The 16,583-nt window shown below is 50.7% G+C and overlaps 1 protein-coding gene across 2 annotated transcripts in view; it reads left to right on the top strand.

Annotated features, from left to right (window-relative positions):
- The first annotated feature begins 1,816 nt into the window (after window positions 1–1,816).
- The window catches only part of SNRNP200 (small nuclear ribonucleoprotein U5 subunit 200), a 34,601-nt gene continuing 19,834 nt past the window's right edge, over window positions 1,817–16,583 (top strand). The window contains exons 1-17 of one of the 2 annotated variants that reach the window (XM_071417651.1): window positions 1,817–1,988; window positions 2,863–3,026; window positions 3,628–3,799; window positions 5,674–5,866; window positions 6,499–6,554; window positions 7,824–7,922; window positions 8,465–8,617; window positions 9,272–9,371; window positions 9,857–9,993; window positions 10,834–10,917; window positions 11,223–11,396; window positions 11,827–11,964; window positions 12,705–12,860; window positions 13,516–13,686; window positions 14,299–14,492; window positions 15,173–15,296; window positions 16,013–16,162. In XM_071417651.1, the coding sequence (XP_071273752.1) occupies window positions 1,944–1,988; window positions 2,863–3,026; window positions 3,628–3,799; window positions 5,674–5,866; window positions 6,499–6,554; window positions 7,824–7,922; window positions 8,465–8,617; window positions 9,272–9,371; window positions 9,857–9,993; window positions 10,834–10,917; window positions 11,223–11,396; window positions 11,827–11,964; window positions 12,705–12,860; window positions 13,516–13,686; window positions 14,299–14,492; window positions 15,173–15,296; window positions 16,013–16,162 (2,310 nt within the window). In that variant the 5' untranslated portion in view covers window positions 1,817–1,943. The remainder of the gene's footprint in view (window positions 1,989–2,862; window positions 3,027–3,627; window positions 3,800–5,673; window positions 5,867–6,498; window positions 6,555–7,823; window positions 7,923–8,464; window positions 8,618–9,271; window positions 9,372–9,856; window positions 9,994–10,833; window positions 10,918–11,222; window positions 11,397–11,826; window positions 11,965–12,704; window positions 12,861–13,515; window positions 13,687–14,298; window positions 14,493–15,172; window positions 15,297–16,012; window positions 16,163–16,583) is intronic. The other variant, XM_071417650.1, reaches the window with a different exon arrangement.

The raw sequence follows: 16,583 nt of genomic DNA, 5'->3' as shown, positions 1-16,583 counted from the left end.
GGGGAGCGCGCCGCGCGGCCCCGAGCGGCGCCGCCCCGCCCGTGACGTCACGGACCCCCTCAGAGGAGGGGGCTCGGGTCGGCTCGGGTCGGCTCGGGTCAGATCGGAGCCGCTCGGGTCAGATCGGGACCGTTCGGGTCCGGTCAGATCGGAGCCGCTCGGGTCAGGTCGGGACCGTTCGGGTCCGCTCTCGTAGGATCGGGACCGCTCGGGGAGGGTCTGATGGATCGGAACCGCTCGGAACCAGTCGGGTCTTACTGGAACCAGTTGGCTCAACTAGGCTTAGCCCAGCTCAGCTCGGCTTGGTTTGGGTCCCATCCAGAACCACTCAGCCCAGTTCAGCCCACTGGCCTGGCTTGGTTTCACCAGGCTCGGCCCAGTTTGGAGTGTCCTGATTGAGCTGAGTCCAGTTCAGCCCAGTTCAGCCCCACTGGCCAGGCTCAGCTCAACCAGGCTTGGCGCAGTTTGGAGTGTCCTGGTTGGACTCAGCCCAGTTCAGGCCACCTTAACCAGGCTCAGCTCAACCCAGTTGGACTCAGCCCAGTCTGGTTCAACCCGGGTCAGTCCAGCCTGGCTTTACTGGCCAGGCTCGGCTCAGCTCAGCCTGGTTTTACCCACTCCAGTTTGGCTCAGTTCAGCCCGGCTTAACCAGGCTCGGCCTATCCCAGTTTGGCTCAGTTCAGCCCAGTTCAGTCCAGTTTGACCAATCCCAGATGAGCTCAGCTCATCCCAGTTCATCCCAGTTTGGCCAGTGCCATCCTGGTGCCATTCCAATGCCACCCCCAGTGCCATCCAAGTGCCATTCCCGGTGCCACCCCAGTGTCAGCCCTGTCCCATCCCAGTGCCACCCTCGATGCCATCCCAGTGCCACCCTGGTGCCATCCCGGTGCCCAGGATCCCTTCCTGGAGAGGACGAGGACAAACCCCAGGTGGGCACCAGGTGTGGCAGCACAGCCAGGTCACCTCCAGGGACAGGACAAAGTGCCACGTGGTGCCACCCCCGCTGGGACATGGCCGAGCTGGCACAGCCACCGGGCACCTCTCCAGGCGCTGGCACCGCGCTCTGCTAATTAACGGGGCCGAGATAACGAGGACACCGCAGTGGGCACTGAGCTGTGACCCCAAAGCCAGTGCGGGGGGAGCACTGGGGAGAGGGAACCAGTACTTAGAAAAGCAGGGAAGAAAAAGCGCTGCCCGTGTCCCCTGGCACCCCAAAATGAACGGGGAGACAACCCTGGGTGGGCACTCAGGGACCCCACAGTGCCCACAGACCCCTCAATGCCCGGGTACCCCTAAATGTCCAGGGACCCCTCAATGTCCAAGGATCCCTAAATGCCCAGGGACCCCTCAGTGCCCAGAGACCCCTCAATACCCAGGGACCTCTTCATGCCCAAATGCCCACGGACTCCTTCGATGCCCAGGGATCCCCCAACACCCAGAAACCCCTGAATGTCCAGAGACCCCCAAATGCCCAGGGACCCCTCGATGCCCTCCTCGGGGACAATTCGTGGTGTCGCCGCCCCCGCCCCCCCGTGGGCACCACGTGTGCCCTCACCGGAAAGGGGCGCGGTCTGAGCCACGTGGGCGTGGTTTTATCTATAATCAACCAATAGGAAGCTGCAAACTTCGCGCTGACCCCGCCTCCTGCCCCGCCCCGCCGCCTTCAGGCGTTTAAACGTCAATCAAAATCAGGCGGGCTGGCGGCCCAACCAATCACAGGCAGCTCCCGGCGTATGAGGCGGGGTTTAGCGGGTATCAACCAATCGGAATGAGTAATAGGCGGAGCCTCGCCCTCGCGTGCGCAGGCGCGTTTCCGCCTAACCCGGAAGTTCTGCTGAGGGTGCTTCCGGTGCGGCGGCGGCGCGGCTTTATCAGGGCCAGTTCCCGGCCCCGCTCCCGTTCCCGTTCCCGGCCCCGTTCGGGGCCCCGTTCCCGGTGCAGCCATGGCGGACGTCACCGCCCGTAGCCTGCAGTATGAGTACAAGGCGGTGAGTGCGCGCTCGGTGCCCTGAGTCCCAACCCGTTACCGTGAGCGCACCCCGGTGCCGTGAGCCCATCCCGTTACCATGGGCGCACCCCGGTACCGTGAGCTGCCTCCGCCCCAGTTTTGGGACCCGTTATGGGACCCTCAGCCTCGTACTGGGACCTCGGACCCCATTTTGCGACCCCATGTCCCGTTTGGGCATCCCCGGTCCCATTTGGGGATCCCTTGAACTTCTCTCAGCCCCAGTTTGGGATTCCCCAGTCCCAATCTGGGGTTCCCCAGCCCCATTTTGGGATCTCCTGTCCCATTATGGGGCCCCTCTCAATCCCATTTTGGGTTCCCCTGTCCCATTTTGACATCCCCAATCCCATTTTGGCACCCCTTGGTTCTCTCTCAGCCCCATTTTGGGACCCCCCCACATTCATTTTGGGATTCCCAAGCCCCATTTCAGGATTTCAATCCCGTTTTACCCCATATTAATCCAATTTAATCCCATTTTTCCCAAGAACTCCAACCTTGTGCTCCAAGCCAACCACTCCCTGATCCAATGGGGAATCCCATTTCAATCCCATTTTACCCCATTTTAATCCCATTTCCCCCCATATAAATCCCATTTTATCCCATATTAATCCCATATTACCCCATCTTAACCTCATTTTAATCCCATTTTTCCGGTTTTTCCCCAGAACTCCAACCTGGTGCTCCAGGCCGACCTCTCCCTGATTGAGTAGGGAATCCCAATTCAATCCCATTTTCCCCCATATAAATCCCATTTTAATCCCATTTTATCCCATTTTAATCCAATTTTACCCCATTTTAATCCCTTTTTACCCCATATTAATCCAATTTAATCTCATTTTTTCCCCATTTTCCCCCAGAACTCCAACCTGGTGCTCCAGGCCGACCGCTCCCTGATCGACCGCACGCGCCGGGACGAGCCCACGGGGGAGGTTCTGTCCCTGGTGGGGAAACTGGAGGGGACCCGCATGGGGGACAAGGCCCAGAGGACCAAACCCCAAATGCAGGAGGAGAGGAGAGCCAAGTGAGCAGAAAAATTGGGAATTTTCATCCTGGGATCATGGGAGAAAGGGTGGGAGAGGTTCCAGTTTGGGTTCGGAAAAGTTGATTTTTGCTAGTGGTTCATTTTCCAAAAAATTTTGGGGTTTTTTTTGTGCTAAGTATCCCAAAATATTTGGGGTTTTTGGTACTAAATATTTTAAAAAAATCTATTTTTCTTGATGCTGAATATCCCAAAAAACCTACTTTTCCTGGTGCCCAATTTCCCAAAAAATCTCTTATTTTGGTGCCCTATTTTATCAAAAAAAAAATTTTTTCTTGGTGCTAAATATCCCACAAAAATCTGCGTTTCTTGGTCCCAAATATCACAAAAAAATTGCTTTTCTTGGTGCCAAATATCCCCAAAAATCTCTTTTTTTTGGAGCTTCCCCTTTTCCAACTCAACATTTTTGGGGTTGGAAAATCCAAAACCTCAAGCCAACCCCAACTGGGAGCCACCGAAATCATCACAAAAAAATGAAAATAAATCAAATTTTTATGGTGTTTTTTGGGGAAAAAATGGGTCGGGAAAAGCAGGATTTGATCCCTGAGCATCCCTAATTCCCAGTTTCCCCCAATTTTTCCAGGAGGAGGAAGAGGGACGAGGACAGGCACGACATCAACAAGATGAAGGGCTACACTCTGCTCTCCGAGGGCATCGATGAGATGGTGGGCATCATCTACAAGCCCAAGACCAAGGAGACACGAGAGACCTACGAGGTCCTCCTGAGCTTCATCCAGGCTGCCCTGGGTGACCAGGTGAGCTTTGGGGTCATCTCGGGGATTTTGGGGTTGGGGGATCCAGTCCCGATGTCCCCATGGGGTGAGGTTGGGAGGTGTGGAATGGGTTGGGTTGGAAGGGGTTGTAGATGTTCTGCCATGGGTTGAGATGTTTCCTGCTGGATCAGCCTGGGCTTGGGCACTCCCAGGGATCCCAGCTTCTCTGGGAATTCCATCCCAGCTCCTCTCCCAAAATCCCACCTAGATCTCCACATGGAATCATGGAATGGGTTGGGTTGGAAGGGGTTGTAGATGTTGTGAAGTTCTACCTTGGATTGGGGCATTTTCTGCTGGACCAGCCTGGGCTTGGACATTCCCAAGGACTGCAATTGCTCTGGGGATTCCATCCCACCACCTTCCCAAAATCTTACCCAAATCTCCACATGGAATCATGGAATGGGTTGGGTTGGAAGGGGTTGTAGATGTTGTGAAGTTCTACCATGGGTTGAGATGTTTTCTGCTGGATCAGCCTGGGCTTGGACACTCCCAGGGATCCCAGCTTCTCTGGGAATTCCATCCCAGCTCCTCTCCCAATAGTTCTTCCCAAAATCCCACCTAGATCTCCACGTGGAACCATGGAATGGTTTGGGTTGGAAAGAACCTTAAAGCTCATCAGATCCCACCATGAGCTGGGGCATTTTCCACTGAATGAGGGGGCACCAACTTGGTCTTGGATACTTCCAGGGATCCCAGCCCCTCACCCCACATTCCTTCCCAAAATCCCACCTAAACCTGCACCTGCATTCCATGGAACCATGGAGTGGTTTGGGTTTGAGGGACACCAAAGCTCAACTGGTCCCACCACGAGCTGGGACATTTCCCACTGGATGAGGTGGCTCCAGAACGGCCTTGGACACTTCCAGGGATCCCAGCCCCTCATCATCCCCAAAAGGAAGAACTCCTTCCCAAAATCCCACCCATATCTCCACATGGAACCTTGGGTTTGAGGGACACCAAAGCTCACCGGTCTCGGAACCAGTCGGGTCTTACTGGGACCAGTTGGCTCAACTAGGCTCAGCCCAGCTCAGCTCGGCTTGGTTTGGGTTCCATCCAGAACCACTCAGCCCAGTTCAGCCCACTGGCCTGGCTTGGTTTAACCAGGCTCGGCCCAGTTTGGAGTGTCCTGATTGAGCTGAGTCCAGTTCAGCCCAGTTCAGCCCCACTGGCCAGGCTCGGCTCAACCAGGCTTGGCCCAGTTTGGAGTGTCCTGGTTGGACTCAGCCCAGTTCAGGCCACCTTAACCAGGCTCAGCTCAACCCAGTTGGACTCAGCCCAGTCTGGTTCAACCCGGGTCAGTCCAGCCTGGCTTTACTGGCCAGGCTCGGCTCAGCTCAGCCTGGTTTTACCCACTCCAGTTTGGCTCAATTCAGCCCAGCTTAACCAGGCCCGGCCTATCCCAGTTTGGCTCAGCTCAGCCCAGTTTCACCATGAGCTGGGACGTTTCCCACTGTCCCAGGTGGCTCCAACTTGCTCTTGGACACTTGTAAGGATCCCAGCTCCTCACCCAATATTCCCTCCCAAAAATCCCACCCAAATCTCCACATGGAACCATGGAACGGTTCGGGTTTGAGGGACACCAAAGCTCAACTGGTCCCACCATGGGCTGGGACATTTCCCACTGGATGAGGTGGCTCCAGAACGGCCTTGGACACTTCCAGGGATCCCAGCCCCTCATCATCCCCAAAAGGAAGAACTCCTTCCCAAAATCCCACCCAAATCTCCACATGGAACCTTGGGTTTGAGGGACACCAAAGCTCAACTGGTCCCACCATGGGCTGGGACATTTCCCAGTGTCCCGGGCGGCTCCGCCTGCTCCTGGCTCAGCGTTCCCGGTGTCCTGTCCCCCTCCCCAGCCCCGGGACATCCTGTGTGGAGCAGCAGACGAGGTCCTGGCCGTGCTGAAGAACGAGAAGCTGCGGGACAAGGAGCGGCGCAAGGAGGTGGAGCTGCTGCTGGGCCCCACCGACGACACGCGCTACCACGTGCTGGTCAACCTGGGCAAGAAGATCACCGACTACGGCGGGGACAAGGACATCCAGAACATGGGTAGGGGAAAATTGAGGATTTATGGGAATTTTGGGAATTTTTTAGGGATTTTTTTGAGGATTTTTTTGTGATTTCTTCTTTTTTTTTTTGCAAATTTTTTGGGTGTTTTTTCACAATTTTTTTTTCATTTTTGGAGGATTTAAAAAATATTCTTTATTTATTTTTTTATTATTTTTGGGGGGATTTTTAAAAGATTTTTTAGGGAATTTTTGGGGCTTTTTTTTGCACTTTTTTGGCAATTTTTTGGCAATTTTTGGCAGGATTTTTGAGCATTTTTTGGGATTTCTTCAATACTTTATATTTTTTATTTTTTGGGGCATTTTTTGCAATTTTTTTTCTCCAATTTTGGGGGATTATTTTGAGGATTTTTGGGGATTCTTTTTTGGATATTATTTAATATACATATTTTTTGATTTGTTTCCGATTATTGGGATTTTTTTTGGGATCCCGGGTGGATTCCAGGTGAATTCCCAGTGAATTCCACGTGAATTCCTTGTGGGATTTTGGGTGGATTCTGGGTGAATTCCACGCAGAATTCCGGGTGGATTCTGAGGCAATTCCTGGTGGATTCCGGGTGGATCCCATGCAGAATTCCAGGAATTCCCAGCAATTCCATGCCCTGTTCCCTGCAGATGACAACATCGACGAGACCTACGGGGTGAACGTGCAGTTCGAGTCCGACGAGGAGGTGGGGACGGCTCCGGCCCCTCAGCCCGGGTCCTGTGGGGTCACCCCTGGTCCCATTGCCCTTGGTCCCATTTCCTTTATCCCATTTCCCTTGGTCCCATTCCCATTTTCCTGTGTCCCATTTTGCTTTTCCCTTGGTCCCATTTCCCTTGATCCCATTTCCCTTGATCCCATTTTCCTCCTGGTTCCCCATTGATCCCATTTTCCTTTATCTCATTTCCATTTTCTTTTATCCCATTTCCCTCCATCCTATTCCCCTCCATCCCATTTCCATTTCCCTTTATCCCATTTCCCTTTTGCCCATTCTTTTCATGGAACCACCTTTATCCCATTTTTCTCCATCCCATTTCCATTTCCCTTTGTCCCATTTCCCTCATGGGACCACTTTTATCCCTTGGTCCCATTTCCCTTGGTCCCATTCCCATTTCCCTGTGTCCCATTTTGCATTTCCCTTGATCCCATTTCCCTTGATCCCATTTTCCTCCTGGTTCTCCATTGATCCCATTTCCCTTGATCCCATTTCCATTTTCTTTTATCCCATTTCCCTCCATCCCATTTCCATTTCCCTTTGTCCCATTTCCCTCGTGGGAGCACTTTTATCCCTTGATCCCATTTCCCTTGATCCCATTTTCCTCCTGGTTCCCCATTGATCCCATTTTCCTTTATCCCATTTCCATTTTCTTTTATCCCATTTCCCTCCATCCTATTCCCCTCCATCCCATTTCCATTTCCCTTTATCCCATTTCCCTTGTGCCCATTCTTTTCATGGGACCACCTTTATCCCATTTTTCTCCATCCCATTTCCATTTCCCTTAGTCCCATTTCCCTCGTGGGACCACTTTTATCCCTTTATCCCTTGGTCCCATTTCCCTTGATCCCATTTTCCTCCTGGTTCCCCATTGATCCCATTTTCCTTTATCCCATTTCCATTTTCTTTTATCCCATTTCCCTCCATCCTGTTTCCCTCCATCCCATTTCCATTTCCCTTTATCCCATTTCCCTTTTGCCCATTCTTTGCATGGAGCCACCTTGGTCCCATTTCCCTTGGTCCCATTTCCCTTGACCCCATTTCCCTTGACCCCATGTTTTGGGAGGAAAGGAATAAAATGAGATTTTTGCGGGGGAAAAGAGGCAAAAAAAATGGGATTCTTGAGGGGAAAAATGGGATTTTATGTGGGAAAAGAGGGGTAAAAATGGGATTTTTGAGGAATAAAGGGATCAAAAAGGGATTTTCGAGGAAAAAGGGGTAAAATGAGAGGTGTCCCCACAGGAGGGGGACGAGGACATCTACGGGGAGGTTCGGGACGAGGCGTCGGACGATGACCTGGAGGGGGACGAGGCCGTGGTGCGCTGCACGCTCTCGGCCAACGTGAGTGTGGGATCGCTGGCAAATGGGAATATCTGGGGTTTTTATGGGATTTTTTGGGGGGTTTTTATGGGATTTTTTGGGGGGTTTTTATGGGATTTTTTGGGGGGTTTTTATGGGATTTTTTGGGGGGTTTTTATGGGATTTTTGGGGGGTTTTTATGGGATTTTTTGGGGGTTTTTATGGGATTTTTTGGGGGTTTTATGGGATTTTTTGGGGGTTTTTATGGGATTTTTTGGGGGTTTTATGGGAGTCTTAGAGGAATTTTTATTATGGGAATTGTTGGGATTTTTATGGGAATTTTTGGTGTTTTATTTTTTTATTTTTATGGGTTTCTATGGAATTTTTTGGGATTTCATGGCCCTAAACTTTCTCAAATCCCAGGAATAATGGGAATTTTTGGGATTTTCCAGCTGGTGGCCTCGGGGGAGCTGATGAGCTCCAAGAAGAACCTGCCACCAATGGGACATCAAAAACTTGGGAGTAATGGGATCTTTTGGGATTTTTTTTTTGGTGTTTTGATGGGAATTTTTGGGATTTTGCAGCTGGTGGCCTCGGGGGAGCTGATGAGCTCCAAGAAGAAGGATCTGCACCCGCGGGACATCGACGCCTTCTGGCTGCAGCGCCAGCTCAGCCGCTTCTACGACGACGCCATCGTCTCCCAGAAAAAGGCAGACGAGGTCCTGGAGATCCTCAAGGTCCGTGGCCACCAAATCCTTGGGATTTGGGAGAGTTCTCCCTCTAAAAAGCGGGAATTCGGGTCAAAACCCCGTTCTTTGTGTTTCTGTGGGGTTTTGGGGTGGTTTTTTCCCTTGGAAATCGCTGTCCGTGAGTTTGTTCCTTCTTGATTGCTGGAAAAATGGGAATTTTTGAGGTCCTCAAGGTCTGCGGTCACCAAATCCTTGAGAGTTGGGAGAATTTTCCCTCTAAAAATTGGGAATGTTGGTTAAAATTAATTCCTTGGGATTTTATGGGATTTTGGGGTGGTTTTTCCTTGGAAATCATCCATGGGGTCTTTTCCCTCCTGATTTCCATAATTTTTTTGGGGAAATGGGAATCTTTGGCATCGTTTTTCCTTCCTCCATGGGGTGTTCCCCTCCTGGTTTCCATGTTTTTTTTAGGAATAATAGAAATTTTTGGGATTGTTTTGCACCTCCATGGATTTTCCCCCTCCCGATTCCCTCGTTTTTGAGGGAAAACGGGAATTTTTTGGCTTATTTTTAGCTTTTAGGATAATTCTAATTTTCCAGGATTTTTTCCTCTCTTTTCCTGACCTCTCCTCACCTCCATCCCGTGGAAATCAGGGATCTGGATTCCCTGGGTGTGAGAATTCCATGTTTTTTTCCCCCCAGACTGCCAGTGATGACCGGGAATGTGAGAACCAGCTGGTGCTGCTGCTGGGCTTCAACACCTTTGACTTCATCAAGGTCCTCAGGCAGCACAGGATGATGAGTGAGTCTCGTTTTCCTTTTCCAATGGAATTCTGGCCATGAAATCCCCCCAAAAAACCATCAAATCCCATCAAAATCCCAAAAAATCCCAAAAAATCCCATCAAATTCCAGCAAATCCCCAAAATTCCCATAGAAATCGCAACAAATCCCATAAAAATGCCAAAAATTCACAGCAAATTCCATAAAAGTCCCAAAAAACTCCCATTAAAAATCCCGTTAAAAAAAAATTAAAATCCCATAAAAATAAAAAAAAATTCAGATAAAATCCCCCAAAAATTCAGATAAAATCCCATAAAAATAATTAAAAAATCAGATAAAATCCCCATAAAATTCTGTTTCAAAATCCCAACAAATCCCAAAAAAATTCCTGGAAAAATCCCATTAAAAAAAAATACCAACAAATCCCATAAAACTCCCATGCAAATCTTGTACAAATCCCCTAAAACTCCCATAAAAATCCCACAAATGTTGATTTTTTTTCCCAGTCCTGTACTGTACCCTGCTGGCCAGCGCGCAGAGCGAGGCGGAGAAGGAGCGCATCATGGGCAAGATGGAGGCCGACCCCGAGCTCTCCAAATTCCTCTACCAGCTCCACGAGACAGAAAAAGAGGATCTGATCCGGGTCAGGAATTTTTATAGGATTTGTGGGATTTGGGGTTGGGGTTGGAAATGGGGCTGGAATTCCCCAAAAATCTCTGGGGAAGCAATGCTGCCCTGGCCACTTCCGCCTTCCAGGGTGTGTTTTTCCATCAAAATTCCACCAAAAAAATCACCCTGAAATGCCCCAAATCCCACAAAAAAACCCAAATGGTTCCTGGTTTGTTGTGGGATTTGGGTTTGGGGTTGGGAATGGGGGCTGGAATCCCTCAAAAATCTCTGGGGAAGCGACGCTGCCGTGTCCGTTTCTGCTTTCTCAGGATCAGCTTTTCCATCAAAATCCCACAAAAAAATCACCCTGAAATGCCCCAAATCCCACAAAATATCCCAAATGGTTGTTCTTGGTTTATAAAAATGCTTATTCCTGGTTTGTGGATGAGTTTTCCAAAGAAATTGAGGGAACAGGAGCACTTTAAGAGGCTGAATCCAAATTTTTCCCCTCAGGTGTGGGAGCCATTTTTGTGAGGGGAAATTTGGTTTTCCCGCCTAAAGTGATTATTCCCGGTTTATTAAAACAGTTATTCCTGATTTTTGGATGGCTTTTCCCAAAGAATTTGTGGGAATTGAGGGAATAGGAGCACCTTGGAGGAGGATGAACCTCAATCCCAATTTTTCCCCTCAGGAGGAACCCTCCTGGTGGGAGCCGTTTTTGTGAGGGGAAATTTGCTTTTCCCGCCAAAAATGATAATTCCTTGTTTATCAAAATGGTTATTCCTGGTTTATTCCTAAAAACTTGAGGGAGCAGGAGCACTTTGGAGGAGTCTGAGCCTCTTACCTGAGGTCGAATCCTGATTTTTCCCCTCAGGAGGAACGCTCCCGGCGGGAACGCGTGCGCCAGTCCCGCATGGACACCGACCTGGAATCCATGGATCTGGACCAGGGAGGAGAGGTAAAATCCTGGGATTTCCTCCCACAACACCCCCAGCTATCCCAAAAACCTTTTGGTCCCACAGGGAAGATGGATTCCCACCTGGAATCTGCAGCTTTCCTTTCAAACACGAGGAGAAACAATTCCTATTTTTACTTTTCCCCCCATGGTTTCCCCCCCCATGGTTTCCCCCCCCATGGTTTCCCCCCCCATGGTTTCCCCCCCCATTTTCCCCCCCATTTCTTTCCCACTTTCTCCCCATTTTTCCCCATTTTTTTTACATTTTTTCTCCCCCATTTCTCCCATTTTCCCCCATTCTTTTCCAGGCTCTGGCTCCCAGGCAGGTGCTGGATTTGGAGGATCTGGTGTTTGCCCAGGGCAGTCACTTCATGGCCAACAAGAGGTGCCAGCTCCCGGACGGATCCTTCCGGAGACAACGCAAGGGATACGAGGAAGTTCACGTCCCTGCCCTAAAACCCAAACCCTTTGGGGCTGATGAGGTTTGTTCCCCAAAAAACCACCGAAAATTTGATTTATTTTCATTTTTTCCCATGAAAACCCAAACCCTTCAGAGCTGACCAAGTTTGTCCCTCCAAAAAAATGGAAAAAATTGATTTATTTTTATTTTTTCCTATCAAAATTCAAACCCCTCGGGGCTAACGAGATTTGTCCCCCCAAAAAAAAGAAAAAAAAAAGATTTTTTTTTTTTTTTTTTTTTAATTTTTTGTGCCATTATTGGAATTAATCCCAAATGCTTTCCCTAATACCAGGATCAGTTTGGGATTTGAGGATTTGGCTTTTCCATGGAATCTGAGAGGATAAAAATTGAATTTTCCCTCATTCTCAGCCCTAAAAAAATCAGGAATTTTTCCTTTTTGACCTGGAAAAAAACCCTAAATTCCTTTTTTTCCACATTTTCCCTCTTCCCAGCAATTGGTTTCTGTGGAAAAACTTCCCAAATATGCCCAGGCTGGCTTTGAGGGCTTCAAAACCCTCAACAGGATCCAGAGCAAACTGTTCCGGGCGGCGCTGGAGTCCGATGAGAACCTGCTGCTCTGTGCCCCCACGGTGAGATTTGGGGTTTGGGGAAGAATTCCAGGATGTCTTGGGGTGGAATGTCTCAGTTTCAGGGTGTGGAGGAGACCAACGTGGCACTAGGTGACCCTTTTTGGGGGTGGAGAAGCTCAGGGGGCTCCTCAAGGTGTTCCTCAAGGTGGATCTGGGGTTTGGGGCTGGAAAACCTCAGGGGGCTCCTCAAGGTGGATCTGGGCTTTGGGACTGGAGAACTTCAGGATTCCTCAAGATGGATCTGGGATTTGGGGCTGGAGAACCTCAGGGTTCCTCAAGGTGGATCTGGGGTTTGGTGTGGAGAACCTTGGACCTGTCCAAGAGAATTCCAGGATTTTTTTTTGGGATGGACACACTGGGAAAACCAATGTGGAGTTGGGTGGCCCTTTTTGTGGAGAAGTCCCAGATCTTTTTGGGATGGAATTTCTCTGTTTTGGGGCATGGGGAAGATGAATGTGGGTGACCCTTTTTGAGAGTGGAGAAGCTCAGGGGGTTCCTCAAGGTGCTCCTCGAGGTGGATCTGGGATTTGGGGTGGAGAAGCTCAGGGGCTTCCTCAAGGTGGATCTGGGGTTTGGTTAGAGAAGCTCAGGGAGTTTCTTGAGGTGTTCCTCAAGGTGGATCTGGGATTTGGGGCTGGAGAACCTCAGGGTTCCTCAAGGTGGATCTGGGGCTTGGACCTGTCCAGGATAATCCCAGGCTGTTTAGGGACTTTTTTGGGGACGGAACGTCTGGGTCGCAGGGCGCAGGGAAGACCAACGTGGCGCTGATGTGCATGCTGAGGGAGATCGGCAAACACATCAACATGGACGGCACCATCAACGTGGACGACTTCAAGATCATCTACATCGCACCCATGAGGTCCCTGGTGCAGGAGATGGTCGGGAGCTTCAGCAAGGTGAGGGATCAGCGGGATCAGGTCCCAGGGGAGGTTTGGGATTGGATCCAAAGGGAGGTTTGGGATGAGGTCCCAGGGGAGGTTTGGGATGAGGTCCCAGGGGAGGTTTGGGACCAGGTCCCAGGGATCAGGTCCAAGGGGAGGTTTGGGATCAGGTCCCAGGGGAGGTTTGGGGTTGGGGATGAGTTGGATCAGATCTAACAGGAGGTTTGGGATCATGGAGGGGCTGGGAATGGAGGTGGGGAAGGCGTGGAGAACAAGGAGAAAGCTCTGGGGAATTCCTGAGGGATCTGGGATGGGTTATGGGGTTGGAGAACATCCAGAGATGGAGAATTCCTGAGGGATCTGGGAAAGGAGCTCAGGTGGGAGAAGAGGAGGATCTGGGATGGGTTATGGGGTTGGAGAAAGTGCAGGGATGGAGAATTCCTGAGGGATCTGGGAGAGGAGCTCAGCCTGGAGAAAGTGGGGTCAGAGGGGTTCTGCACAGCTCCCTGGCAGGAGAGGACATCCAGGTGGGATTTGGGATCTCATCCCAGGGAACACCAGGAGAAGAGGGAACACCCTCAAACTGCACCAGGAGAAGTTTGGGTGGGATTTTGGGATTGGGACCTCCACGGGAAGGTCTCTCCACGCTCATCCTGTGGGTCTTTGCCAGCGTTTGGCCACCTACGGGATCACGGTGGCCGAGCTGACCGGGGACCACCAGCTGTGCAAGGAGGAGATCAGCGCCACGCAGATCATCGTGTGCACGCCCGAGAAGTGGGACATCATCACCCGCAAGGGCGGCGAGCGCACCTACACCCAGCTGGTGCGGCTGGTCATCCTGGTGAGCACCTGCAGCGGGCAGGGAGGGGGCTCCCCAAGGTGCAGCTGGGCTTGGGGGTTCCTCGAGTGTTCCTCAAGGTGAATCTTGGGTTTGGAGCTGGAGAAACTCAAAGGGTTCCTCAAGGTGGATCTGGGGTTTGGAGCTGGAGAACCTCAAAGGGTTCCTCAAGGTGGATCTGGGGTTTGGGGCCTAAGGGGTTCCTCAAGGTGGATCTTGGGTTTGGGGCTGGAGAACCTCAAAGGGTTCCTCAAGGTGGATCTGGGGTTTGGAGCTGGAGAAACTCAAAGGTTTCTTCAAGGTAGATCTGGGGTTTGGGGCTGGAGAACCTCAGAGTGGATCTGGGATTTGGGGTGGAGAACCTCAAGGTGGTTCCTCAAGGTGGATCTGGGGTTTGGGGCTAGAGAACCTCAGGGTTCCTCAAGGTGGATCTGGGCTTTGGGATTGGAGAACCTCAGGGTTCCTCATGGTGTTCCTCAAGGTGGATCTGGGCTTTGGGGTTGAAGAACCTTGGACCTTCCCAACCGTGCCACCCACAGTGGAACCAGAGGAACTTTGTGATCCCACAAATCCAGATGAGGGAGGACAATTCCCTGAGCTCTCCCCTTCTCCCAGGATGAGATCCACCTCCTCCACGACGACCGCGGGCCCGTGCTGGAGTCGCTGGTGGCCAGGGCCATCCGCAACATCGAGATGACGCAGGAGGACGTGCGGCTGGTGGGGCTCAGCGCCACGCTGCCCAACTACGAGGACGTGGCCACCTTCCTGCGCGTGGACCCGGCCAAGGGCTTGTTCTACTTCGACAACAGGTATGGGAACATGGGGAAAATTCCCTTTGCCGTGGATTCTTGGTCAGAGTTTCTCCATAAATTCAATTTTCCGTGGATTCTTGGTTGCAGTTTCTCCATAAATTCCTTTTTTCATGGATTTTTGGTCGCAGTTTCTCCATAAATTCCATTTTCCGTGGATTTTTTTTAGTCACAGTTTCTCCATAAATTCCACTTTCTGTGGATTTTTTTTGGTGGTGGTTTCTCCAGAAATTCCCTTTTTCATGGTGCTCTTTCCATAAATTCCTTTTTTCCATGGAGTTTTGTATGGCACTTCTTCCATTAATTCCCTTTTCCATGGATTTCTGTCTAATTTTCTCCCTAAATTCCCTTTTCCATGGATTTTTTGGTGGTGGTTTCTCCATAAGTTCCTTTTTCCATGGATATTTTCCCACTAATTCCATGGATGTTTTCTTCCCATAAATCCCCCTTTTCCATGGATGTTTTTCCATAAATTCCACAGATTTTTTTCCCACAAATTCCCTTTTTCCACGGATTCTTTTTTCCCATCAATCCCCCCATTCCCACAGATCTTTTCCCACAAATCCCACGGACATTTTCCCCCTTTTCCATGGATTTTTTTCCCCCCTTTTCCATGGATTTTTTTCCTCCTTTTCTACTGATTTTTTTTCCACAAATTCCATGGATTTTTTCCCTCCCAGCTTCCGGCCCGTGCCCCTGGAGCAGACCTACGTGGGCATCACAGAGAAGAAAGCCATCAAACGCTTCCAGATCATGAACGAGATCGTCTACGAGAAGATCATGGAGCACGCCGGCAAGAACCAGGTCCCACCCCTCCTTCCCAAAAATCCCACCTTGATCCTATTGAAAAAAAAATGGGATTTTTTTTTCCCCCCCTTTTTTACCCCGTTTTGAGGTGCTGATGTTGCAGAGGAGTTTGGTGGAGTGGAGCTTTTGGGTTTTCCCATTTTTGGGGTGATTCGTTTGGAATTTTCCTTTTGGCATGTGAGGGAATTTCCACCTGGATAAATCCCAGCTCTTTTCCCACCCTTATCCCAGGAATCCCAGGCTGATGCTGGATTTTCCCAGGCTGATCCCAGCTCTGTTCCAAGGAATCCTAGGCTAATCCCAGGTTTTCCCAGGCTGATCCCAGTTTTTCCCAGGATCTGATCCCAGGCTGATCCTGGATTTTCCCAGGCTGATCCCAGCTCTTTTCCCAGGAATCCAAGGCTGATCCCAGGAGCTGATCCCATTTTTTCCCTGGCTGATCCCAGGCTGATCCCAGCTCTTTTCCTAGGCTGATCCCAGCTCTTTTCCCAGGCTGATCCCAAGTTTTCCCAGACTGATCCTGGTTTTTCCAGGCTGATCCCAGCCTGATCCTGGTTTTCTCAGACTGATCCCAGTTTTTCCATGGCTGATCCCTGGCTGATCCCAGCTCTTTTCCCAGGCTGATCCCAGTTTCCCCAGGCTGATCCCAGGTTTTCTCCAGCTGATCTTGGATTTTCCCAGGCTGATCCCAGGCTGATCCCGGGTTTTTGCAGGTGCTGGTGTTCGTGCACTCGCGGAAGGAGACCGGGAAGACGGCGCGGGCCATCCGGGACATGTGCCTGGAGAAGGACACGCTGGGGCTCTTCCTCAGGGAGGGCTCGGCCTCCACCGAGGTGCTGCGGACGGAGGCCGAGCAGTGCAAGGTGAGCCTGGGGAAAATGGGGAAAAATTGGGGAAAATACGGCAGGGGAAAAGTGGGAAAAATTGGGGGAAATCAGGAAAATCCGGCAGGGAAATATGGGGAAAAGTAGGAAAATACAGCAGGGGAAAAACTGGGGAAATCTGGTAGGGGAAATGTAGGAAAAATTGGGAAAAAGCGGGAAAATCCAGCAGGAAAAAATTGGGGAAATCTGGTAGGGAAAATGCAGGAAAGTCCAGCTGGGAAAAAAAGTAGGAAAAACTGGGAAAAATCAGGAAGATCTGGCAGGGAAAAACAGGAAAAGGTGGGAAAATCCAGCAGGAAAAAATTGGGGAAATCTGGTAGGGAAAATGCAGGAAAATCCAGCAGGAAAAAAAACTGGGAAAATTGGGAAAATCTGGTGGGGAAAAGGCAATTTCTGGCCC

Source organism: Agelaius tricolor, unplaced genomic scaffold (assembly GCF_023055355.1).
Source record: "Agelaius tricolor isolate 1412-34295 unplaced genomic scaffold, bAgeTri1.0.p SCAF_70, whole genome shotgun sequence".
Taxonomy (NCBI): Eukaryota; Metazoa; Chordata; class Aves; order Passeriformes; family Icteridae; genus Agelaius; species Agelaius tricolor.
This window is presented reverse-complemented; position numbering and strand designations above follow the sequence as displayed.